The sequence below is a fragment of the Narcine bancroftii genome, chromosome 6 (assembly GCF_036971445.1).
Source record: "Narcine bancroftii isolate sNarBan1 chromosome 6, sNarBan1.hap1, whole genome shotgun sequence".
NCBI classification, from domain to species: Eukaryota; Metazoa; Chordata; class Chondrichthyes; order Torpediniformes; family Narcinidae; genus Narcine; species Narcine bancroftii.
In genome coordinates, this window is record NC_091474.1 from 158520014 (window position 1) to 158545643 (window position 25630).

Here is a 25630-nt window from a genome sequence, read left to right on the forward strand (position 1 = left end):
TCCACACTGAATATCAACCCCCCCCCCCACCCCACCTCTCTTCCTGAATCTTTCCCCAGGCTGCAAACCCATTGCTATCAAAAATAGGATGTACAGTACAGCAGACTGAGATTTTATAAAGTCTGAGACTCAATGTCTGCTTGACGAAGGTACCATCGAACCTAGCACCAGCCCGTGGAGAGCGCAAGTGGTAGTGGTAAAGAGGGAAAACAAGTAATTGACGATAGCCAAACTATTAATTGGTACACACTCCTGAACACATACCCCCTCCCTCGTATTTTGGACATGGTGAATTATATTGTGCAGTATCACCGGCTGCCAATCCATTCCGAGGACCATCCATATATAGCATTTGATGCTAACGGTCGTCTCTAACGATTCTGGAGAGTCCCTTTCGGTATCACTAATGGGGTTTATATCTTCCAGAGGCAGATGGACAGAATTGTGGAGAGGTATGGGTTAAAGGCTACCTTCCCCTACCTTGATAACGTCACCATCTGTGGCCACATCTTGGAAGTCAATGACGCCAACCTCCACAGATTTCACCACTTGGCGATAGTCCTGAACACGTACACGTCAGAGTTATAAGTGAATTTTAGGGCTTAACGGCTGACTATCCTTGGCTACGTGGTGGAGAATGGCATCATTGGGTCTGATCCCAATAGGATGCACCCCCTATTAGAGCTCCCCATTCCCAGGACCACAAATGTTTTGAGGAGATGCCTGGGGTTTTTCTCATGTTACACCCAGTGGATCCCTCAATACGCTGATAAAGTTGGCCCATTCTTAAAAGCCACTCATTTCACCCTCTCAGCTGAAGCCCAAATGGCTTTATACTACCTCCAGAATCACATTGTGAAAGCCACCATGTACGTGGTGAATGGGAATGTACCTTTCCAAGTAGAAAGCAATGCTTCAGACATAGTCCTGGCCACTACCCTCAATCAGGCAGGGAGGCTGATTGCATTTTTTTCACGGACATTACAAGGCCACAAGCTCTAGAACCCATTGATGAAAAAGGAGGCTAAAGCCATTGTAGAAGCCCTAAGGCACTGGAGACACTACCTGGCTGATTGAAGATTTATGCTCCTCATTGACTTGCACTTGGTCGCATTCATGCTCAAAAACGTCAAGAGGGGAAAAAAATTAAAAAATGACAAGATTGCTAGTTGGAGGATCGAGCTCTCCACCTACAATTATGACATTCCCTATTGGCCAGGAGATCCTCCAGATGCCTTATCCAGAGGAAGCTGGGCCTCTGCACACACCAGCCAATTGCGGTCTATGCATAATGAGCTCTGCCATCCAAAGGTCACCTGCATGGCTCATTTTGTCAAGGCACACAATCTGCCCTACTCCATGGAAGACATCAGGGAAATGACCAGGTCTTGCAGGTCTGTGTGGAGTGCAAGCCGCACTTCTATTGCCCCGCAAAGGCGCACCTGATCAAAGTCATCTAGGTCCTTCGAATGGGTCAGTAATAATTTTAAGGGACCTCTCCCCTCCACGCACAAGAACACCTTCTTTCTCTCTGTCACTGACGAGTGCTCCCATTTCCCATTCGCCATTCCATGTCCACTTTGTCAGTCATAAAGGCCCTAGATTCTATTTCATCCTGTTCGCATATCCCAGCTATATTCATAGCGACTGAGCCTCATCCTTTTTGAGTGACGAACTATGTCAGTACCTGCTGGTGAGGGCATCGCATCAAGCAGGACTATGAGCTACAACCCCTGGGGGAATGAGCAGGTTGAAAAGCAGAACACCACCATCTGGAAAGGTGTCAAACTGGCCCTGAAGTCAAAAAATCTACCAGACTTAGGCTGGTAGGAAGTCCTCCCTATACCGCTCCATTTCATCCGGTCGTTTCTATGTACTGTGACCAACGCTACTCCTCACAAGCTCCTATTCAATTTTGAAAGAAGGTCAGTATGGGTAACTATGCTCCCAAACTGGCTCACCACTCCTGGTCCAGTCCTTCTCGGGAAGCATGTGAGGAAAAGCAAGGACCGATGTCCCCTGGTGGAAAGCGTGAAATTGCTCCCTGCCAATCCCACGTATGCCTATATGGAATACCCGGATTGCAGGGAGGACACCTCTCCATCAGCAATCTTGCACCCACCGTAACAGAGGGTCCATTGCCTCAGGTGCCCTGCGAACCATGGAGCTCATTCTCGCTGTCCCCAGTCAGGGCCGCGGGGGGATCTGGTCCAGGAGGAAAGTGCACCCCCCTCCACCGTCGATCTGGGGACCCACCCCGCCTCTCCTCCCTCACAAGAGGACCAGGAGACCCAAAGAGTCTAAGGCTCCCCGGTGCTAAGGCGCTCCATTAGGATCTCCAGACTCCCGGACTTCTTAATTCTGTAAATTTGTAAATAACTGTATATTTCCTGAGTGAAAAAAAATGCTCCCAGACACTTGCCATGTTGTTACATTTTGATTACTGAGCATTAAAATTGCCTCATCAGCCTTTTTCATCTGGAAAAGTGCTTTGCATTCGACTTCAGAAATTGTAGCGGTCTGGTAACATAAATTGGGACTGTTCTTTAAGCAACACCCATGCCCTTACTGATCAATCAGCAATGATCTATGTATTTGATGGTGCTTTTAAATAGCTCAGATATGATAACTTTTCCTTTTTGCTAACGACTGATCCTGATGCATGTTGAAATATGTTAGCAGCATTGCTGATGATCAATTTGATGCCCATGAGTAACACATGTGCCGAGTTCGCTTACTCTGCATGCACAAGCACTGAAAGTTCTCCAATTGGACTCAATATGGTGATAATGAGGGCTACACTGCTACAAAGTCAAATAAGCTCCTTTTCCCTCTTCTCTTTCAAATGGATAATTTACTCTCTGCAGTCTCAGTCCTGGTGCAGAATCTTGATCCGAAATGTTAAAACTTCATTATCCTGCCATCGAGCCATCAACTTCCTTTATTCATTAATGCTATTAGCATTCAATTACTCACTTATGGTTATTTATTCACTCATTCATACAATTTTTTTCAATTCATCCATCATCTCTTGACATCAACATTAAAAATAAATTCATCATAAAAAATTCAATTTGCCCTGTATCCACAAATGAATTATGGAATGTTCCAGATTTCCACAATGTTTTGTGCAAAAGATTATTTATTTCACTTTAAGATGCTTAATGTGCAAAAGTGTGCATCCTGCTCTGAACTCTTTCACCAGAGCAAATAACCTTTTGCATCCACTCTATTCAATCCTTTTTAGACCTTGGAAAAAGTAAAATATATTTTTCTTTATTAATTTAGTAAGATGTGGATGCCACCGTTAACATTCATTGCCATTGAAACCAAAGAAATATAAGCTAAATTCATGCAATTTACAATTGTTATTTGTCTCAGAACTATTGTACTCCATTAAAGCCTTTCTAATGCACAGGACCTAAAGTTCAATACATCTGAAGCATAATTTCTTCCCATTTGCAATGCAGATACTTTGAGTTTGGGGTTAAGGTTCCATTAGTTTTTTAAGATTAACTTTTGTCATTTAAGATGGTCTTAAAATAATTTATTTGACAAAACTTTTATTCATCTCAACTTTTGTATCATAAAGCTATCTCAGGCACTTAGCCATATGAATAAAAGCTGAATTTATGTAAATGAACATCCAAATCACCTTTTACCTCCATAATTCCCAGCATTTAGCCACTGAGGAAACACTCTAGTTTTTAGATTCAAAGTGTATTAAACTTATGTTTTCTATTGCCATATTTAACTCCATTTGTCACATTAGTTATCACTTTTAATTCCAAGTTTCCCATAAAGGGCTTATGAATCCTCTGCCATTGGAAGAGAAACATATAGGGACTTCCATGGAATTTTCTCAAACATGTTAGTTATTTCCTTATATTCCACTGCAGTCATATTCAAATCGGTCTTACCTCCCTGTTCCTTTAACTTATTTTTGATTATATTCAAGTGTTGGATTTCACAGCCTTTGCAATTAAAATATTTTTGTTCATTCAATATTTTTTGTTACCCAGTGAAATAAAATTCCATTTCCACAACATTTGTGTAAATCTATTTCTGAAGGTATTTATGATGTTTTATTGATCGAAGTTGTTTATTTGCACAAGTGGATTTTTGACTTTCCTTATGTAGAGGTTTGTACTTTATGAAATGCATTTTTAAACATTTCCAACAGTTTGTCTATGATTAATCATTAACAGTTCTGTTCATTTATAAATTTATTATTTATCCTTTCAGTTAATTTATTCAAAATGAATTGTTATTCTTCCTTCACCAGCTCAAATAAAAATAGAAAGTCAAATATCTTATTTGGCTTGGCTTCGCGGACGAAGATTTATGGAGGGGTAAATGTCCACGTCAGCTGCAGGCTCGTTTGTGGCTGATAAGTCCGATGCGGGACAGGCAGACACGGTTGCAGCGGTTGCAGGGGAAAATTGGTTGGTTGGGGTTGAGTGTTGGGTTTTTCCTCCTTTGTAGTGGAACCACTGTGTAACTGCTAGTGCTGTCTAATACGAATGTATTGTATGGGCAGGCCCACCCCTATACCTGTAACTCCCTCACTGAGAATCCCCATAAAGGCAGTTACGCCCAAAGCCCTCTCTCAGTACTTGCCTTGGTACCAGGCCAGCAACATGCGAGGTGTGTCTGCACTTTACAGTGATTAAAGCCTATTAATTATGACCTAGTCTGATGTGTATCAATTTAATTGCCATACTTTCATGCCATGGACAAGGCAATATATGCGGATAAACTGGACACTGATCCTCAAGCTCAGGAGGCCTCCATAAAGTTCGATCAGTGTTTGCACTACCTCAATGACTTCATGAGATGAAACGATGTGCAGAGCAAAGAAGATGAATGGGACCTACGCTTCGCAAAGTTGGGGCACCGCATTTTTCAAATTATCAGAGACTGCAGTACTTACATAGGTGCTATGGAGCTCCTCCAGATACAATACCAAACCTTGACAAATGTCATCTATACCAGGTATCTTCTGGGCCATCAGAGACAAGTGCCTGGTGAGTCAGTGGATGAGTAAATGCAGGTCCTGTGGGAGCTGGTGCAAACCTGTGGCTGCCAAGAAGTTTCAGCTGCAGTCCACTTACAGGAGCTGATCCAAGATGTGCATGTAGCTGGCGTCAGGTCTGATCATATTTGACAGACACTCCTAGAAACGAGTGATCGGAGCCTGCAAGAGGTCATGGACCTTGCCAAATCCCTTGAAAGAGCCCAGCAACATGCAGAGGTCTTCTCCTCTGGCAACGCAGCGGCTGCGTGGGGAGCACAGGTGCCACCATCTTGGGACACGGGATCCCAAGTTGCCATCGTCGAGCACCCAAAGTGTCACTTCTGTGGAAATGCAAAGCATCCATGTAGGAACTGCTTGGCCACAGACGCGACTTGTTCAGGCTGCAGGAAGAGGGAGTACCATGAAAGGTTATGTAGTCCAAACCCTCCTCCAGCAGTCCCCTGTAAGGTCGACAGCCATCGCCATCTTGGACTGTGTCACTTCTGGTCAGGGAGGATGGCTCACAGGACCATAGGGACCACAACATGGGACGGCATCATTTCTGGCAGTGAGGAACAGCACCGCATGCACAGCATGGTAATCACCATCTTGGATGGCACCATCGAGCCAGTAGCAGCGAATTAGACAGCAATCAGATGTTAACCTCGATCATCCTGGACCAAAATGGCTCACATCAGTTAGCCAGGTCTATGATGGACATTGAGGTAAACGGTCACGTTTGATACCAGGGGCATAGAGAGCTTCATACACTCAGACACAGTATGGCACTATGCCCTCGCAGTGACCCCAGCTAAGTGCAAAGTCTCTTTGGTATCCAGATCCCACTCGATCAAGATTCACGGTAACTGCACCATAAAGTCCTTGTTATGCCACAACTCTGCACACCAATCATATTGGGATTGGACTTTCAGTGCCAACAAAAGAGTGTCCTAATGGAATATGATGGATCTCACCCCTCCTTCATGGTCCGCAATGACCAAATTTTAAAACACACATCCTCCCCTCTGAACTGGGCCAATCGGCATCCAGAAACCCGCCAATTGCACAACTGCCGACCTTGTTTGCGAACCTCAACCCCTGACTGCAAGCCTGTCACCGCCAAAAGCAGGCGATACATCCTTAGGGATAGAGCCTTCATTAGAGCAGAAGTTAAACAACTTCTGGCTAAAGGGGTTATAGAACCTAGCACCAGCCCATGGAGGGCACAATCGGTGGTAGTAAAGATCAGGGAGAAGCACCGCATGTTCGTAAACTACAGTCAGACCATCAACCGATTCACCCAGCTGGATGTCTATCCACTCCCCTGCATAGCCAACATGGTGAATAAAATCACCAAGTACTGGGTCTTCTCAACAATCGACCTTAATTCGGCATACTACCAGTTCCCGATCCGTCTGGAGGACAGCCAATTCACGGTGTTCGAGACAGATGGCTGCCTTTACTACTTTCTCAGGGTCCCCTTTGGAGTCACCAACGGGGTTTCTGTCTTTCAAAGGCAGATGTACCAGATGGTGGATGACCATGGGTTAAAGGCCACGTTCCTCTATCTGGACAACATGACCAGCAGGACCATTGACACTAACTGACATAAATTTCTCCAGATGCCCAAAAGCTCAAGCTCATATATAACTAGAAGAAATGCATGTTCCACACTTCACATCTGACTACACTCAGTTGCACGGTGGAAAATTGAGTCATTGGGCCTGATCCTGACTGGATGCACCCCCTGCTAGAACTCCCTGCCCCACAGCATAAAGGCCCTGAAAAGGTGCTAGGGGTTCTTCTCCTATTAAACCTAATTACGCAGGTAAGGTGTCCCCACCCCCCACCCCATCAGCAGAAGGCCAAGCGGCCTTCACACACATCAAGGACAATATTGCCAAGGCAGCAATCCACGCTGTGGATGAATCCATCCCTTTCCAAGTGGAGAGTGATTCGTCCGACTTTGCTCTGGCTGCCACCCTTAACCTGGCCGGCAGGCCAGTGGCATTTTATTCCCACCCCCTCTAGGGCCCCAAACTCTGGCACAGCCATTGAGTAGGAGGTCCAGGCCAGTGGAGGTACTACCTGGCCGGCAAACTGTTCACCCTGCTAAATGACCAACGTGCAGTCACTTTTATATTTAATAACAAGTAGTGGGGAAGAATTAAGAATGATAAGATCCTGAGATGGAGAATTAAACTATCCACCTACAACCTGGGAAGCTCAACAAGCCTCTGATACACTGTCCCAGGGGACATGCGCTAACACGCCAGGGTCACCAGACTTCACCACCACTTCGTTAGAGCTCGCAACCTCCCTTATTTGGTCAAGGATATCTGTGAATTGACATGGAACTGCCCCACTTGTGCAGAGTGAAAGCCATAATTCTACCGGCTGAAGGAAGCTCATCTAATTAAGGCCACTGCCCGTTTGAACGACTGAGTGTGGACTTAAGAGCTCCCTCCCCTCCACCAACTTGAACGTGTACTTTCTCAACATTGTCGACGAATACTCACATTTCCTGTTTGCCATCCCCTGCCCAGACATGACCACAGCCACAGTCATCAAGGCACTGTTCAATCTGTTCAGATACCCCTGCTATATTCATAGTGATCGGGAGTCCTCCTTTAAGAGTGACGAGTTGCACCAGTACCCTCTGGCAAAGTGTATAGCCATGAGCAGGACCACCAGATACAACCCCCAAAGAAATAGCCAGGTGGAGAGGGAAAACACAACTATTTGGAGGGCAGTCCTCCTAGCCCTCGTCAAAAAGCCATCCTGTTTTCCAGTGGCAAGAGGTCCACTCAGATGCACATCATGCTACCAGGTCCCTCTTCTGTACCGCTACAAATGCTACCCTGCATGAAAGACTGTTTTCCTTCCCCAGGAAGTCAATGTCGGGAACCACGCTGCCATTCTGGCTGATGACCCCAGGGCCCATCCTGCTTCGGAGACACACCAGGAGCCATATGACAGACCCCCTGGTCCACCTCCTCCACACAAACCCCCAGTACAGTTATGTGGAGCACCAGGATGGACAGAAAGACATTATTTCCATCCAGAACATGGCGCATGCCTGAACTCCCACAATCGACCAACCAATGTCTCTCCCTCCCACAACTAACGGAGACACAATTGGGTACCCAGCCGCACTAATGGCACCTGGGGCCCCACTCCAACTAGAGACCAAACAACCTACAACCGCCTCCCCCTGACCCTATTAACTCTTTTCAGCCACCAGACCCCCAGCCTGTCATGCAGGACCCAACAGCTGACTCATAGCCAGCACTATGAAGGTTGCAACAACAGACAAGACCAGAGGACAGGCTAAACCTGTAATGGACTTTAATCCACTTCACCCCGCTGGACTCTGTTTTAAAAAAGGGTGAATGTGGTGGAACCATTGCATAACTGCTAGAGCTGTCTAATACCAAGGTAGTGTATGGGCTGGCCTGTCCCTGTACCTGTAACTCCTCCCCTGAGAATCCCCATAAAGGCGGTTATGCCCAAACCCCTCCCTCAGTACCTGCCTTGGAACCAGGCCAGCAAAATGTGGGACGTGTCTACAGTTTATGGCGATTAAAGCCTGTTAATCACAACTTCTGTCTGATGAGAGTCATTGGTCATTGATAGTGTATCACCTTCCAATAAAATCATTGATTTTTCATTATTGTATGAAAACTAACTAAAATACTTGATGAAATATTGTTACCTTTGCTGCTTCAGCTGTTCCACTTCTTCCTGTCTATGTAAAAATAAAAATCTCAGGTTATAACCATATTATTTCTTCAAAATGTTCACTGATCTCTAATTTTTCTTTGTCAGAAAGTCTGACTTACATTATTTAGTTTATCTTGCATTTATCCATAACATTCCTACTACCTGATCACCCATATTGAATTCCTTCCTTTCTCCTACAGCTATACCATTTCTTTGCTTTGATAGTCCTTTATGAATTTCTCTGTCCTATCTATAAATCATGTAGCCTGGAATATTTAACGTATTCACACCCAACTTGTAGTCACAGTTCCCTGAAATGATCATTCATAACACACTTTAAGATTTCAGATAAACCTTGCCATTCCTGACAATGTTTTTCACACAGTGAACTTAATTGGCTTATTTCTGCAAATGTACATTGCTTTACAGATATATTGAAGTATCAGCAATCACTGGATGACAAACACATTAACAAAGCATTTTATCTCACACTTCAGATAATAATTTTTAAAAAATTAAATCAGGCCTACAGCACAGTAACAGGCCCTTCTGGCCCACAAACCTGTGCTGCTCAAATACATCAATCAACCTACAACACTTGTATGTTTTGAAGGGCAGAAGAAAACTGTAGCAACTAGGGAAAACCTACATAGACATGGGTAGAACATACAAAACCCTTATAAACAGCCCTGGATTCAAACCAATGTTGATGGTGCTGTAATACTGCTGTGCTAACCACTACACTAACTGCATTGAATTGATAATTTTCCAACAATGGCATTTACAATCTCATCCTGCTAAGACCATTAATGTATCTGTCATGATAATGAATATGTATGAGATGTACCGGAAGTCACGTGGTATGAGAGAGAGATAAGAACACAAGCAGGAGAACAAAGGGAACCGGAGAATAAAGAGACACTAAGAAGTTTACCTGATAAACTTGTGTTTAATGTTTTATTAACTTCACATTTCGGGCCACAAATGTGACATTGGCGATGAGGATGAAAGAAGCTTGAAGAAAATTAAAGACTAAACAAGATTACAGAGGATTACAGACAACTTCAAAGTGATAAGAATTTTCTCTTTGACTCAGTACTTTTGGGGCTGGAATATTTCCTCATGGCTGGGGCAGACTTTCTAACACATAGTGGAATTGCTCATTTTGACCTGACTGGTGATGCAAGCACTGTAAGTGTGAAGTGGAAGGCATGGATGGAAAAATTTGAATCCTACACCGACAGTCGTGGCATATTTCTAGATACCAGTACAGTTGAACAAAAAGTGCAGAGAAGGGGGTTACTTCTTTTCACTGCAGGACCCTCAGTTCGGGAAACATTTAAGACACTTTTGAATACTGGAAGAAAGGATGAGTACCAGAAAGTGGTAGATGCATTAAATGCACACTATGTAGTGACACCGAATGCTACATTTCAACGCCATTTGTTTCGGAGAACGAGACAAGAAGATGGCCAGACAATTGCTCAGTACGTGACGAGACTACGCCAGCTAGCTGTTGGATGCAATTACATGCCAGCTGATTTGGACAACCAATTATTGGATCAAGTCGTACAGCACTGTAGATCAGATCAATTCAGAAGACGTCTACTGGAAAGAGGGAGTGAGTTGGAACTCACCGACGCTTTAACCATTGCTGCTGCATTAGAGGCTGTTGAAGGGCAATTTCATACCATGACCCTGAAAGACAACTCAAGCCAGCAAATTAAGAGGCTCTCACATCGCCATAATCAGCCAAGATATACGCCGACACATGACGTGGAGTGTTATCGATGTGGAAACCGAGGTCATTTTGGAAAAGACCCATATTGCCCGGCCAAAGGCAAAGTTTGCAGAAAGTGTGGAGTAAGGACCACTTTGCAAAGAAGTGCAAAAGCAAGTCCAATGCAGACCAGAAGAGGAAGAGTACAACTTCCAAAGGCAAAGCCTGGGGGAAAGGAAAGTATCCTGGAAAGAAAGATACCATTCGGCAGATAGACGGTGACGATGATGATACCCAGGAGGAACAGAGTTGTTACCAATTTACGTTGAATGATGTACATCATGAGAAGGTCCCAGTGATCATTGGTGGAGTGACAGTTCAGGTCATTGTAGACTCAGGCAGTGACAGTAATGTGATTGATCGACATTTATGGGAGAAGTTGAAAAGGAAAAAGATCATCTGTACCTCAAAGAAGTGTTCCAAGAAACTGTATCCATACACAGCAACCAAGCCATTGCAGACCATTGGATGTTTTACTGCAACTGTTGAAGCTGGAGATAAGTACACCGAAGCAGAGTTTATGGTCATAGAAGAGAGGGGAGAACCATTGTTGAGTAGAAGCACAGCGCAAGACCTGGCAATACTTCATATTGGAGCTTGTGTCAATTCAATTCAGTCAGACGAGGATATGAAGCAAGAATTCCCCGCAGTCTTCCAAGGAGTAGGAAAGCTGAAAGGTCGACAATTGAAGCTAGCGGTAGATGAAACGGTCAAACCCAAGGCACAACCAATGCGCCGAATTCCGTTTGAACTTCGTGGGAAAGTCGAAGCCAAAATTAAAGAATTGATCGAACAAGACATTATTGAACCGGTGGAACATTCGACACAATGGGTCAGTCCAGTAGTGATTGTGCCCAAACCAAAGGGTGACATAAGACTATGTGTTGACATGAGAATGGCTAATGAAGCTATAATTAGAGAACGACACCCTATACCAACAGTGGAGGAAATACTTCAAGAACTAACTACCAGTAAGATATTCTCAAAAATTGATCTGAAATGGGGCTATCATCAATTAGAGTTGGATCCAGGTTCCCGAGATGTAACTACATTTGTGACTCACTGTGGACTGTATCGTTACAAGAGACTATCATTTGGAATTAATGCAGCTTCGGAGATCTACCAGTATGAAATCCGTCGAGTGATTCAAGGCATTCCTGGAGTTGCCAACATTTCTGATGACATTATAGTCCATGCACCAACGAAGGAAGAGCATGACAAACGATTGAGGCATGTACTATCTAGACTACAGGAGGCAGGCCTTACCGTGAATGGAAACAAGTGCCAGTTCGGTGTGTCAGAAATGGACTTCATGGGACACAGACTTACACGGAAAGGACTAAACCCTGCAGAGGCCAAGGTGAAAGCTATTGCAGAGGCACGTGCACCTCAGAATGCAACAGAGGTGAGGAGTTTCCTAGGATTGGTTAATTTTTGTGCAAAGTTCATTCCTAATTTCGCTACAGTGGCAGAACCACTAAGGAAACTAACCAGCAAAAAGGTGTACCATTTCATTTTGGATCTGAGCAGAAGAAAGCGTTCACAGTGCTGAAGCAAAGCCTGACAGATGCAAAAACTCTTGGATATTACGATCCGGCGGCATCAACCAAAGTCATAGCAGATGCCAGCCCGGTTGGTTTAGGAGCCGTGTTGGTCCAGATGCATGATGGAGGACCAAGAATCATTGCCTATGCCAGCAGATCGTTATCAGATGTGGAGGGAAGATACTCTCAGACAGAGAAAGAAGCACTCGGACTTGTATGGGCCTGTGAGAGGTTCCAAGCATATTTATACGGCATTCAATTTGAACTCATCACAGATCATAAGCCATTAGAGGTGATCTATGCACCTAGATCCAAACCATGTACCAGAATAGAGAGATGGGTACTCAGACTACAACCCTACAAATATAAAGTAATCCACATTGCAGGGAAAGCAAACATTGCTGATCCGCTGTCCAGATTGGTGAAGGATGGATGTCCACAATCGAAGTCAGAATTGGGGACAGAAACCGAGAGCTTTGTACGCTTCATAGCTATTCAGTCGACACCGAAAGCTGTGACTACGAAGGAAGTCGAGAGAGAATCCGAACATGATCCAGAACTCATGGAAGTAAGAGAATGCATACAGAGTGGACAATGGGACAAGTGTACTCACAAGGCTTACATTCCCATTAGAAACGAACTTTGTTGCATCAGACTTTGTGTATTAAGAGGTTGCAGATTGGTGATTCCGCAAAGATTGAGACCGAAGATCGTATCCTTAGCGCATGAAGGACACCTAGGCATTGTTAGTACCAAGCAAAACCTCAGGACAAAGGTATGGTGGCCAAGTTGTGATAAAGACGCCGAGAAATTTGTTAAAACTTGTCACGGATGTCAAATCATAAGTAGGAGTAATCCGCCAGAACCGATCCGGAGTACGCAACTCCCGACAGGACCATGGATCGACGTAGCTGTTGATTTTCTTGGACCTTTACCGACGGGCGAATCAATTATGGTAGTGATAGATTACTACAGCAGATACTATGAGTACGTGGTGTTGAAGTCCACAACCACTGAAAAAACAATACAAGTGTTAGCAGAGATATTCGCGAGATATGGATTACCTGTTACATTATACTCTGACATTGGTCCACAATTCATTTCAGAGACATTTGCGGAATACATGAGGACCACAGGTATCCACCATCATAAAGTAACTCCGAAATGGCCGCAAGCCAACGGAGAAGTAGAGAGACAAAATCAGTCCATTGAAAAACGATTGAGGATTGCACACGCAGAAGGACAAAATTGGCGAGAAGCATTGCTATCTTATGTGGCTGTCTATCGAGCAACGCCTCATGCAACCACTGGAAAAAGTCCTGCAGAAGCATTTTTTGGGAGAAAAATCCACACAAAAATGCCAGAAATAAAGGAAATCCGAGACGACCAGGAGATGAGGGACCACAATACTGAAAAGAAAGGTGCAGCAAACCTGTACACAGATTTGAAACGTGGAGCCAAGTACTCAGACATCATGCCAGGAGATAATGTTCTAGTGAGGCATGAAACTGGTGGTAAGCTAGACACACCTTATTACCATCAACCCTATACTGTCGTATCCAGAAGTGGCAGTATGGTGACAGTCAAGTCTCCGACTGGAGTCCTGTATAAGAGAAATGTATCAGGTGTAAAAAGGTACCAGTCCATAGATACATCGAGCAAAGAGGTTGAAAGGCCAATACGAGATGCTGAAACTGAGAGACTTGATGATGTTCCAGAGGCAGTTACCAGCACTCCTGATGAAGTGACTAGAGCGCCAGAAACACCCGAAGCCGTGGCGAGCAGTATTGCCGACGCCGAGAGGGAACAACCGAGAAGCGACGACAATATCGCAGGCAGGCTGAAACGAAACCGGAAAGTGCCCAAACGATACGAAGACTTTGTGCCATAGTTTTAATAAGAACTTTGGGACAGTATTTTAATCTTATATCATAAAGTGCATGTATGAATGCTGTAGGAAGTAAACTTTATGTAGTTGAGTTATAGTATTACCATTAGTTACGATGTTTGTATGTTTCCGAGGGATATTGGTAAGTGAAGGTAAAGTTTATTTCTGATTAAAGGAGGGATGTCATGATAATGAATATGTATGAGATGTACCGGAAGTCACGTGGTATGAGAGAGAGATAAGAACACAAGAACAAAGAAAACCGGAGAATAAAGAGACACTAAGAAGTTTACCTGATAAACTTGTGTTTAATGTTTTATTAACTTCACATTTCGGGCCACAAATGTGACAGTATCTAGTTAATTAATGAATGGATTAAGAAATAATACACCATATTGCAGGAAGTCCAGCCAAGACAAGAGAGAATCTATTTACAGAAAGGTATCAGTGCTGTGGAGAAAAGAAAAAACTAAAATTGTTCTCTTCAGAGGAGAAAAGGTTGATCTTCAAGATTGCAGTATTTTTATAGTGTCAATAGAGAGAAACTGTTTCTATCTACAAGAAGCTTTAGTTACAGGTACATAGAACTACAGAACATTACAGAACAGATACAGGCCCATTCAGCCCTTCTAGTCTGTGCCGAACCATTTTTTTTGCCAGGTCCAACCCATGGACCTGAACGCAGTGCACAGCCCTCTATACATACTTTTCCATCCATGTACCTGTTTAAATTCTTCTTAAATATTAAAATTGAGCCTGCATTTGCCACTTCATCTGGCAGCTTGTTCCACTCTGTGCAAAGAAGTTTCCCTAATGTTACCCCTATCAAATCTCCCCTCAGGGAATAAAGTCCAAACTTTGGCGGTACTGCTGGAGCCAATGTAGTGGTAGTGCTGCCACTGGTGCATACCCACAGGGAGTGAGGGAACAGAGATGCAGTGCTCCTGTGGGGTCCAGCTGCCCAGTCAACTGCTGTCGGTTCCTTACGGGCTTGGAACAGCCCATTGAGGGAACCGACAGTGGTTTTACTTGAGATCCTGCGACCTTGGAATCTGTGCCCAAGTCCCATTGAGGGAACCGACAATGGTTTTACTTGAGATCCTGCGACCTTGGGATCTGTGCCCAAGATCGCAACACCTATTAATTGGAAGCAGCTGGAGAAGCGGAGAACTGGAACAGGGCACCACAGGTCAGACAAAACACCCCTTGTCTGAGAAGGAGAAGTGGAAGAGATGACCCACGGGACTGTGACCAAGGAGGTGGACTAGTGAGGAGGTTCTGAGGTTGAAGGACCAGTGTGGTCTGATGGCGACTCGAGGTGAGGAATCCATGGAACCTGCAGGCTGCTGGAGACTGGTGTCGGGAGACTTGCAGCGGACTGCTGGAGACTCACTCGAACTGGCCAGAGGAGCACCAGGTATCGGAACCAGGATGTGAGAGGGTGCCAAGGGCACTGAGGAGTCTCTGACTGTATCTGAGCTCGGGGTTGCCAATTGTTTGGACTGGACGCTGGGTGGCAGTGGAGGCTGCAGAAGCGCAAGAGGCAAATCTGTGGACACTCGGGGAACTCTCTTTTGCTTCTCTTTCTCTGACTCTAAGTCTGACTGTAGGTCTGACTGTAAGAAATATAAGAGGTGCTTAGGCAATTTCTTCCAGTGGCAAATCTGTCTGCCTTGCAGCAGGCAAAAGGGAATTTCAACAATAAATGGTATCTTGAATCTTGAACCTATTTTACCTCTCCCTGTAACTCAGTTCTTTAAGTCCGGGCAACATCCTAGTAAATCTTCTCTCCACTCTTTCTATCTAATTGATAACTTTCCTGTAGTTTGGTGATAAAACTGCACACAATACTCCAAATTCTTCAATGTCCACAAACTTGCTGTATCAATTTACCACATGATCAGAGAGATCATTGATATAGATGACAAACAGCAATGTTCCCAGCACCAATCCCTGAGGTGCACCACTCATCACTTTGTTAGGATTGTGATGCAGTGGCTGAAAGGCAATGGAAATACTCATTTAGAGTTCTGACACAGACAAAATGAGCTGAATGGCTTGGGCCATGGCATACAATAATTTAAGTTGCATTTCTTAGTGACGTATAAATTTTCCTCTGACAGAGAAGTGTGCGTGACCTTAGTATAAAACAGTCAAGTCAAACAAGTCACTAATTATTATAACAAGATTTTGTAGTTTTTGCAGAAATTAAGAGATAGTTAGAATCATCGACCTGAAATGTTAATTCTGTTTCCATCTTTGCAGACGTTACCTGACCTACCGCTTTTGTTATTTTACTTCTTAACATTTTCCTATAGAATTTCTGTTATTTTTATCACATTTGTTCACTGATAATTACTTGTAATCTCCCTTTTAATATCTTATTATGTTCCTCTTAACCTTGCCCCAGTCATTTAAGTTAAACAGGAAGTCTGCAGTGTTGCATGACCTGCTGAGTTTCTCCAACACTTTGGTTTATTGCACTTCAGTCCTTTAAAGTGTCGATGTAAACTTTAGCTTTTTGCCAAAGATGTTTGTCTCAATTTTGCCATCAGCAGCAAAAGGAAAGTGCTTTGCCGCACATCTCAGGGAAGGTTGTTTATGAAGATCCATCAAATTCTGTGGAGAGTTTTTCCATTTTCTGCTTACTCAAAATACATGAAGCCATTTCTAGTATTTGCATAATTAGGTACACATCTGTTAAGATCGGCAATGGTGAATGATATACAGCAAAGTTCATCTCTGCTATATCCTGATTTCACTAACACATTTACCTCTATCCTTCAAGAATACAATTGCATACTCTCTGGGAAATCCATGGTTCAATTATTTTATACAAGCCAAAAGAGCTTTTCAGTTGAGAAGCATGGGAATATTTTAACTGAATTTGCGAAAGGAGATGAGAAACTGCACAAAGCTTCTCCTGTTTTTTTCCCAGTTGAGGCCAACAAGTTGAAATTCACTTTCTAGATTGTTAGCAAAGCTCTCCAAGAAATGAGCTAAGGTAATTGCATCAATATTCCCAGGAATGTGAACCTAGCATGTCTGTCTGCACTATAAATTGTGCCTATAGGGGACTTTAAGTATGGAATCAGAATTGTTAAGTTCAGTGAATTAGCATTACATGTCACCAGGAAATGCTGATAACAGGTGGCACATGTTCTTTTAAATATAAATTACATTTCTAAGGTTGATATGAACACATAATTGACTAAAATACAGATAGCTAATTTCTCTAAACATCCACAGGACTGAAAATAATGCCTTAAGGTTGGCACCAATATGTGGGTCCTATTATTGCTCTCAACCCTGTTGAAATGCTGCAGCCTGCTGGAACCATGTTTAGTAAATTTACATATAAATACAAAGGTTTTAATTGACTGTCATTGTCATTCTTCATTTAATAGTTTGTAGAATACACACCAAGGTCCAGCTTTAATCAGGTCCACACAGCATGAATAGCTTACAGCACAATTAATTAATTTTAATATTAGCCTGTGGTGCAATGACCTGCAGAAAAGACAGGTAGGCCTAGATAATCTGAGTTGGTCAAACTGTTAAATTCTGAGGTTATGATTTAGCTTGTATCTTTGATATCTATAATCAGAACACAAGCAACTAAAGACTAATATACTTTACTAATAAGAACCTGTTTCCACAGATGATGTATATTTTACTAGCAGGTTTTACACTTGCATCCATCTAAATCAGCTGTTCAGTGTCCAGGGATTAGGAATGGGGTTTAGTTTTTCACACTAACTGGGACAATGAACACTTTCGCACTTGCAAGGAGCATTCCCAGAGTTAGGACTGTTTTACCTTCTACTAGTAACGTTATGATGCATTGAGCGATGGTGGACCTGATCCTATATTTGAATAAAATTAATCATGCCTAATTATAACATATTTAAGCTTTATGCACAGCACAGAATGAGCCCTTCAGCCATTGTTGTTCTGTCGACCTATATAAGAGTTCATGGGAAAGTACTAAGAAATAGATAGCAATAGCGGACAAATTTTAAGCAGCGTGGGAAAGTTGATAGCACTATGGCGCACAATTTATAAATACAATGGGAAAAAGCAATGGTGGACTTTCCCTCTCAGGGAAAGGGCCGTTTGCACGAAGCACTCATGGAGGGGTTTCTCTGCTGAACAGCATTCTAGGAAGACAGGTGTGCTATTGCTTTTTCCACACAGTCTTTATAAATTGTGCGCTGTAGTGCTACCAACTTTCCCATGCTGGTTAAAAATTGATCGCTATTGCTATTTATTGTTATTTATTTCCACTCTCTCTCTCCCTCCTGCTGTGACTTGCCCACATCAAAGTTTATACCTTCATTTTAATCTTTTCTTCCTACATCTTCCTGCACTCATGCAAAAACTTGGTTCATTTTCATCCCACAATGCAATTGCCCATTCTACCTTGCCTGATTGCAACACCAGCGTCTGCAGATGCCATGGGTTGTATCAAGGCAGTCCATCCCCGGCATGAGATGACGTCATCTGATACTGGCGTCGAGACAATTTTCCTTTCACACTAGACATTTTAAAGGCTGATTGGCCGTTATTTTCTAGGACTACATTCAAGTGCGAAAGGGATTATTAATACACCAAATTCCATGGGAAGTGTGTGCATATAGTAAAATTGCAAGTATTCATGGTTGTAGTTACTGAAAAGACCATAGTCAAATGGAACACAAGTACATGGACATCCACCTCATTTATCCTGAACTATCATACACATCTTCCTTTAGGACCAACAGAATATTTTCATTTTCCTTTTACTCTATTAAGCCAGTATTCTCAGGAATACAAGAACACTGGAACATTAATTGTAAAGTTAGAACACAATGCAAGAACAAGGAGTAGAGCATTATGTATGCATAGACAAATGCACTTATTCGGAATGTTTCAGGCTCTCAAATCTATCAAGGCCCAGGACTGAGAGCACTTCTCTGTTTGAAAATAAAGTTCCAGGCTCTATCTAAACCATTAGCAATAGATTTAACATAGTAAGAACACCCACAGAGCTGCACTTTCCAGTCCACTGTTCTATGTTAGAGTAGTTAGAATAAAAGGGTAGTAAGGGACAAAATTGGTACCCTAGAAGATCAGAGTGGTTGTCTATATTGTGGAGCCTCAAGAGATGGGGGAGATCTTAAAACAGTTTTTTTTTGCTTCAGGAAACTGGCATAGTGTATAAGGAAGTAGCGAAAACAAACAATAGTGGCATGGAACATGTAGAGATTAACGAGGATGATGTGCTTGGTGCCTTACCACGAATAAAGGTAGATAAATCCCTGGGCCTGACATTCCCTTGGACATTGAGGTAAACTAGTGTAGAAATTACAGGGGCCCTGGCAAAATACTTAAAATATCCTTAGTGACGGGTGAGGTGCTAGAGAATTGGAGAATAGTTCATGTTGTTCTGTTTAAAAAAAGGCTCTAAAAGTAAACTATGAAATTACAGACCAGTGAGTCTGACATCAGTAGTAGGCAAATTATTGGAGGATGTTCTGAGAGATCGGATATATGGGTATTTGGACAGCCAAGGGCTAATTAAGGATAGTCAGAATGGCTTTGTGCATGGTAGATTGTGTTTAACAAACCTTATATAGTTTTTTGATGACTTTACCAAGAAAGTAGATAGACAACAGACTCGCCAAGGCAAATAGCGCCTTTGGAAGACTACACAAAAGAGTCTAGAAAAACAACCAACTGAAAAACCTCACAAAGATTAGCGTATACAGAGCCGTTGTCATACCCACACTCCTGTTCGGCACTGAATCATGGGTCCTCTACCGGCATCACCAGCGTTGTCTCCACTCCATCCTCAGCATTCATTGGAGCGACTTCATCTCCAACATCGAAGAACTCGAGATGGCAGAGGCCGACAGCATCGAATCCACACTGCTGAAGATCAAACTGCGCTGGGTAGGTCACGTCTCCAGAATGGAGGACCATCGCCTTCCCAAGATCGTGTTATATGGTAAGCTCTCCACTGGCCACCGAGACAGAGGTGCACCAAAGAAGAGGTACAAGGACTGCCTAAAGAAATCTCTTGGTGCCTGCCACATTGACCACCGCCAGTGGGCTGATATCACCTCAAACCGTGCATCTTGGCGCCTCACAGTTCGGTGGGCAGCAACCTCCTTTGAAGAAGACCGCAGAGCCCACCTCACTGACAAAAGACAAAGGAGGAAAAACCCAACACCCAACCCCAACCAACCAATTTCCCCTTGCAACCGCTGCAACTGTGTCTGCCTGTCCCGCATCGGACTTGTCAGCCACAAGCGAGCCTGCAGCTGACGTGGACATTACCCCTCTATAAATCTTCGTCCGCGAAGCCAAGCCAAAGAAGATAGTTTTTTGATGACTTTACCAAGAAAGTAGATGAAGGAAAGGCTGCGGGTGTTGTCTACGTGGAGTTTTAGTAAGGCCTTTGACAAGGTCCAACATGAGAGGATAGTTCAGTAGGTTCAGACACTAGGTATCCATGGAGAGGATGTAAATTGGATTTGAAATGACTGAATGGGAGAAAACAGAAAGTTGTAGTGGATGATGGCTTCTTAGAATGGAGGCCTGTGATTGGTGTTGGGACCATTGTTGTTTGTTGTCCATATCAATGATCTGGATGATAATGTGGTAAACTGGATTGGTAAGTTTGCTGATGACACCAAGATTGGAGGTGTTGTGGACATTGAGGAAGGTTTTCAAAGCTGCAGAGGGATTTGGAGCATCTGGAGAAAATGGGCCAGGAAATGGCAGATGGAAGATGGCAGATAACAACTGTGAGCTGTTGAAATTTGGAAGGACAAACTAAGGTAGGACATTCATATTAAATGGTAGTGCACTGAGGTGTGTGGAGGAACAAAGGGATCTGGGAATAATAAGTGGCGTTACAGGTAGACTGATTTATGAAGTCCAAGATGCTAAAAGCTTTCTTTAAAACCTAAGTATTGAGTATAGGAGTTGGGATGTTATGGTGAAATTGTATAAGACATTGGTGAGGGCACATTTGGAGTATTTTGTGCAGTTCTGGTCACCAAACTACAGGAAGGATATCAGTAAGATCGAAAGACTGCAGAGAAGATTTACTGGAATGTTGCCGGGTCTTCAGGAGTTGAATTACAGGGTAAGATTAAACAGGTTAGGACTTTATTCTTTAGAAGAATGAGAGGAGATGTGATAGAGGTTTACAAAATTATGAGGGGTATAGACAGAGTAAATGGGAGTAGCCTCTTTCCACTTAGATTAGGAAAGTATTAGGAAAGACATGGCTTTAGGGTGAAAGGGGAAAGGTTTAGGGGAAACATTAGGTGGAACTTCCTCACTCAGAGAGTGGTGATTGTGGAATGAGCTGCCATCTGATGCAGGTTCACGCTTAAGTTTTAAGAATAAATTGGATAGATACATGGATGGGAGAGGTCTGGAGGGTTATGGAATGGGTGCAGGTCAGTGGGACTAGCGGAATGATATTTCAGCAGACTAGAATGGGCGAATAGCTTGTTTTCTGTGCTGGAGTGTTCTATGGTTCGAGTATCCAATCACTCGACAGGGGAGCGCAAGGCCCTATTGAAACCTTGCCAGTATTTTTTTTGCCACCCTGAAGTTTTCTCCTGGGAGCTGGATGTTGGTTTGAATAAAATAATAAGAGAGCTGCTAGGAGATTATTCAAAGACACAATAATTGATTGCACAGCAACTATTGTAAAATCCAAATAATCCCTCGATAAGGAGGGTTTCTGTACAATCCCTTCCTGTGAGAATTTGTAAGGACAGTGTAAATAATATGGAATCTTGCCCATGCCAAAATGAAAGATAGAATCATTTTTGTATTCTTTGTTCTATATCAAGCCCACATTTTCACTAATTATGACTTGGGGTTTGTATGGATTACACCAGATGCATTGATGAGATATTGTTACAATTTCTACATGCTAACAGATCCTTCAGATATACAAGATTAACTGATAAAATTTCTACATATATAAACCTTATCCTTAAATATGGTTTGACATCTAAATGAGGTTATGTGATATTTAATGAAGTTATATGAAACATAAATTATACAAAATGTATGTTTTCATTTTAATGGGATTTGGATAGAATTTTCTCTTTCTGCTGATGGCAGTTTTTTCTTGGTCAGTTTAATATTATTGGTAAAAGCAGTAGGTTTATTATTTTGTGAAATTTAATGACTAAAACATAATCAGTTCTTCATTCCTTCCTGATGGATATTTAATACTGGGGATACAGCTATGCCTTCATTGTCTTATCCTGAGCCACAGGCTTTAAAGTGACTAGCCATGAACTTTTTAATATTCTTGTTCCAATAATCATTGCCCAAAGAACCACTAAGATTGATTTCTTCATTGACTGAGGATAAATATATTCTGTAGAACTGTCATTATTGTCCTGGCCATCTACTGATAATGACACATTAAAATGCGTCTCCAGAAGCCAGGGGAAAATGTATGACATTTAATACTCCTCCATCTGTGGAAAGATACAGAGGAACTAATTTGCAATGTAATTGATTGATCACTACTCAATGTAGATTCAGATTTTGTGCACACTATTATCTTACTGTTAATAGTTCAGATGCAACTAACATTGTACTAATTAGATTACAACACATTTTCCACTGTTATTTATAATATCAAAGTAATGGATCAAGTAGGTTTTTTTCCCAAATGTATAATAAAGAGCATTTCCAATCAAAAAGTAATAAAAGATTGCAGATGGAATTTTTTTTTCATAAACTGAACAGTTTAATGTTATTTATGACTGGCCTGCTACTTGCTTCTTGTTTGAATGTAATCAAATACAAATCAAACATCCTGTCAAATGAGGAGAGGTAAAACTGATCCCAGGTTCAGGTATGTCTTTGCCTGAGAACAGTTTGTCCTTGTAGTTTTTTGATAAAGAGCCTGTAGATTTCAGCCTACAGATAACATGGAATAACTTGACAGTGCTTTTGACCTAGAAACTTTCATTCATTTTAGTGATGTCTTCACTGCTATGTGAAGCAATTTGTAGATATTTCAAATAAATGTCATAATACCAATTGAAACTTTGTTTATCAGAATAGTCATTTATACCTTAAATGAATTGATTTTTGAGTGTTATGCAGAATTTTATATTTATGTTTCCTCTGGAGTTTTCTTGCTTTAGTGGAGTATTTTGTTTTCAATCAAAGTCAAATAAATTGGATACTGCTTTGAGATTCTTTGCTTGGAGGATACTGCTTTAGTAAAAATAAAAGGCAGAACATGATATTGTTCATATAGTTTACAATAAAACATGATTCTTCTTGTAAAAACAATGCTTACAATATAAACTATTGATTTCAGAGTTAAGATGCAGGCTGGGATTTTAACTGCTTACGAGAGATAAAGGGACAGTTAATGTCTCAATCTTGGGAAATTCAAGCAGAATGTGTGTCACAGGTTAATTAATCCTAACTCTTAATCACGGCCACTGTAATCCCATCTATTTGGTTAAATAAGATTGACAATTCGATCTTTGTGTTAGGGACATGCAGTTTTCATTGCCAGCCTAATGCCAGCTGTGAATTGCATGTTTGGCTAAATGCATTTTATATAGATGGATTTAATATAAACAATGTTTACCAAAGACTACCCAAAACAATTAGAAATGATACTAAAGTACAACACACAAAAAGAGATAATTGAAACCCATCGGATACAGGATGTTTGTGAATTACTTTAAGTATGGCAGGAGGCTGAAAAATTACTTTTAACTGAAATACAAACCCATAAAAAGCAATAAATAGCAACATTTAATTCCAAGGTCTGAAGAAAAAATCTTTAATGTAAATGATTTGTCTGCAATGTAAATTGAACATTGGCATATCATTCCACTAATCATGTAGCTTTATCCATTTCAAATTGAAATGTAAAGGAATTTGTATGTGTATGAATTGGATATTCTAATGACTCTGGCTGAGTTAATGTACTGGAATACTACAATATTTTCAATATGCAGCACTAAATTATATATTTGAAGTGTAATATTAACCAATATCTGTCAGAAATGGTTGAAAATGTAGACTAACAGAAAAATAAAATTGCCACTTTGCCTAATTGTTAACAAAATTCAAGTGTATTTTCTTTTCACAATCACTGGCATGAAATAAAAAGTGTTAAGAGATTGAAATGAACTTTTCTTGGAGCAAGATGTTCATTTCCTGAACATGTGACCAAGCAGATCCCAGCATGCATTCAAAGACCAAGCAGATTCTGGGCAGGAGGGAGAATCAGGAGAAAGTTTCTGATTCATTCTTTTGGCATTATAGCCAAAGGATCCAGTTTTAAGATTTATTTTTTTTAAAAACTGATAGTCATCCTCTTCTTGTGTACCAAGATATAGCAAAAAGCTTTGTTTTGCATGCTACCCAGGTAAGTCAACTCATACACCAGGTTGTGCAATAACAGATAAACAAATAAGTAAACAATATAGTGAGCAATGTAAGTCAACTATCAAAGGTTATAGAAAAAAAGTAAAGTTAAAATAAATGCAAGGTGTCAACTGCAGAGAAATGTAAATTCAACAAAACCTTGGAAAAACAGTCAACATCCTAAAGGACTCATCCCATCCTGGCCATGTTCTTATCTCCCTCCTCCCATCAGGAAGATGATTCAAAATCACTCTCCAGATTCAAGGACAGTTTCATTCCTGTAGCTATCAGATGATCAAACAAACCTCTCACTGGTAAAATAATGTTAGTCTTCTTCCATTCAAACTGATCCCTCATTGAAATTCTACTATTTTAATCTGCTCTACTTCTGTATGGATATACTTTTTTAATAGCATTCAAAACAAACCTATTACATGATAATAAATGTAAACTTGAACTTTTGCCTATGAGAGATCCTCTTAAGAGTCTGATAAAAGCAGGAAAAAAACCATCCTTGAATCTGGATGTTTACAACTTCAAATTCACGCATCTTCTGCCTGACAGAAGGGGAGTGGAGGTGGAAAGAGAATAAGATTGGGGTGGGATAATACGTCACTAGCCCTCCCAAAACAGTGAGAGGTATAGAGTAGTCTATGGATGGGCGAATGGTTTGCAATGATGGCTTGAGCTGTAAATACATCTCTGCAGTTTCTCATTTTTAGGCAAAGCAATTCCTATAAAAGCTGAAATGTATCTGAACAGGATACTTTCTCAGGTGTATCTGTAACGTTGATAAGAGATCTTGAGGACATCCTGAATTTCTTCAGATTTCTGAGAAAGTAAAGTCTTTGGTGAGCATTCTTGATTGTAACATAGATGTGATTGGGCTTAGACAGGTTGTTGGTAATATTTAATCACAAGAACTTGAAGCTTTCCACCTCAGCATTCTCAACATACACAGGATTGTGTGTGGCACTCAGTATCCTGAGGTCATTGACCAGCTGCTTTGTTTTTGATGACATTGAGGGGTTGTTATCCTGACAGCATACCACCATATTTTCTACCTCCTTCTTATATGCCATCCTGTTGTCCAACCTGTGACAGTGGTGATATCTGCTAAGTTGTGAATAGAGTTAAAGCAGTGTTTGGGAACACAGTCAAAGTGAAGAGGGAGTAATAGCCAGTGTAAAAGATCATTGTGGATGACATATTGTTACCAATTCTCACTGTTTGGAGTCTACAGGTCAGGAAGATAA

The 25630-nt window shown here is 41.8% G+C and overlaps 1 protein-coding gene across 6 annotated transcripts in view; it reads right to left on the reverse strand.

Moving 5' to 3' along the window:
- The window catches only part of LOC138736645 (cytosolic 5'-nucleotidase 1A-like), a 150571-nt gene that overhangs the window by 53391 nt on the left and 71550 nt on the right, over positions 1-25630 (reverse strand). For 4 of the 6 annotated variants that reach the window (XM_069886473.1, XM_069886469.1, XM_069886475.1 and 1 more), the window contains exon 6: positions 8733-8765. The exons of the other annotated variants lie outside the window; for them this stretch is intronic. In XM_069886473.1, the coding sequence (XP_069742574.1) occupies positions 8733-8765 (33 nt within the window). The remainder of the gene's footprint in view (positions 1-8732; positions 8766-25630) is intronic. 6 annotated transcript variants of the gene reach the window in all.